General features: G+C 49.1%; 1 protein-coding gene across 1 annotated transcript in view; it reads left to right on the plus strand.

Moving 5' to 3' along the window:
• The first annotated feature begins 1,216 nt into the window (after nucleotides 1–1,216).
• MAP6D1 (MAP6 domain containing 1) overlaps nucleotides 1,217–2,007 on the plus strand; it is a 14,889-nt gene continuing 14,098 nt past the window's right edge. The window contains 2 exon segments of the mRNA XM_077754580.1: nucleotides 1,217–1,238; nucleotides 1,298–1,374. Of these exon segments, the coding sequence (XP_077610706.1) occupies nucleotides 1,217–1,238; nucleotides 1,298–1,374 (99 nt within the window).

Genomic DNA, 2,007 nt, shown 5'->3' on the forward strand with positions numbered 1-2,007 from the left:
AAAGTATCTTCTGTCTGGCTTGGTCTGAAACAACAGCTGTAGTATTTTCTAAATTTTCTCAAGAAAGGTAATGTTTTCTGGTAGTGAGTGGCATTTACACAAAGCTATTTTTAGGCTTTGCTTTCTAGGTTAAAATTGTAGCTAAATTAAGAGTTAGAAGGAACTATCTTGGATAAATTCAGACTTGAATCTGAGCCTAACTGCATCTTAGGTTTGAAAACCTACTTTCTTTGAACATCTTACTGATAGTGGTCATCGGAACAGCTTCTCTATAGTAGAACTCTTACTGCCCTCTGATTGAAAATTACTTCGAGGAAATGCCTTTTGAATTTAAAAGTATTTGTTGAGAAGATTTACAGGGGAGTTTTCAGTCTTTCACTGGCCTCAAAAGGTGATATGAAATCTCCACCTTGCACAGGAGAGGAGCACAGCCATCTGTCTTGTGTGGTGCTGGGCATGGAGCGTCGGGCTTTAAGGAAAGGCGTGAGTCGTGCCCGCCTCACATGATTTTGAGAGCTGAATGGCAGCATGTGTCCGCACGTCAGAATTGTCCAGGATTTGGCGATTCTTTTATGTTTTTTCCCCAGATTCTTCTCTAGTATGAAGTGCTGGTTATTACCAGGCAGAAAGGATTCTCTTCTAATATCACTTCCAGGAGAGAGTTGTTTTTTTACCCAACCCTCATTTTGCCAGTAAGGAACCAGAGTGGCCGTGTGTGGGAGCTGCGCAGGGTCACACTGCTGTGCTTTGACATTTCTGAATATATGACGCTAGCAACCCTGTGACCTACAGATGAGGCAAGAAGCATTTTTCAGAGTTGGGATGGGAGGCTGAGATCACATGGACATTCCATATGGAGTCCAAAATGAAATTTATGTCTTGCTGTGGGCAGACTGGGTGCACAGGCCGTAAAGACCTGTCTCTTCCTGCTTTGTGATGGTTAGGGAAGCAACATTGAGAAGGTCAAATCCTTTAAGTCACTTCTCTGTCTATAAGATACCTCAATGCTAGAGCATTTGAACAGCCTAAGTGCCATTTTCTCCCAGAGCAGCATTGTGAAGGTCAGAGCCCAGCTCTGGAAGTGCCAGTCTTAGTGTCTGCGGCTTTGGCAGTGGTCTCTGCTCTTGGCCCACTAGGGTGTTTCCTCATTTTGGCTTCTCTGCTGACATGTGAGCACCCCAAGACCATGCTCCGCCTGGCTCCAGTGCCTCTCGGGATGTGCCTCCCCTACTGGTCCGGTAAGTGTGGTATCCCCAGGAATGCAGCTCTCCTCTCCCTGCACTTCCCTGGCCTTCAGTTTTCTTCATGAGCTGTCTTCTGAGCTCCAGGCCCACGGACCACCTCTCCTCAGTACGTGCATCCACTGCGTGCCAGGTATGGTTTCAGGTGCTGGGGCCCCACTGCTCAGGCACCTCAGGTCTCAGTCCTGGCTTTAAGGGGCAGTCTCACCAACTGGAAGCCAGAGACATGGGAGCCATTCTAGATTTCCTTCCCTCATCCCTTCTTCCCATGCCCCTTCCATTCCCAGTGCTTGTGCCTTAGTTCAGTCCCTTGTCTCTAATCTGGACTGTTGAGACTGTTCTCCAGCCGGTCTCTAAAATTTCCTTGTGCGTCTCCATCTGGCCGCATAGTGCTAAAACACTTCTGTCCTTCCCATTTGTCCCACATGAAAAGCTTTAAGTGTGGCTCCTGAGGCTCTCCTGGCCTCACCTCTCCTGCCTTCTGCTGAACCTCCCAACCCCCTACCCTGCATTTCCACCCTGACCCAATGTCCCTCATCACAAGTGACGAGGCCGGCCTCCCTGCCCTCTTTCCACTTGGCTGAATCCAGTTCTGTTGTTGCCCTGCTACANTCCTGGCCTCACCTCTCCTGCCTTCTGCTGAACCTCCCAACCCCCTACCCTGCATTTCCACCCTGACCCAATGTCCCTCATCACAAGTGACGAGGCCGGCCTCCCTGCCCTCTTTCCACTTGGCTGAATCCAGTTCTGTTGTTGCCCTGCTACA

This window comes from Crocuta crocuta, unplaced genomic scaffold, assembly GCF_008692635.1.
Source record: "Crocuta crocuta isolate KB4526 unplaced genomic scaffold, BGI_CrCroc_1.0 scaffold70, whole genome shotgun sequence".
NCBI lineage: Eukaryota > Metazoa > Chordata > Mammalia > Carnivora > Hyaenidae > Crocuta > Crocuta crocuta.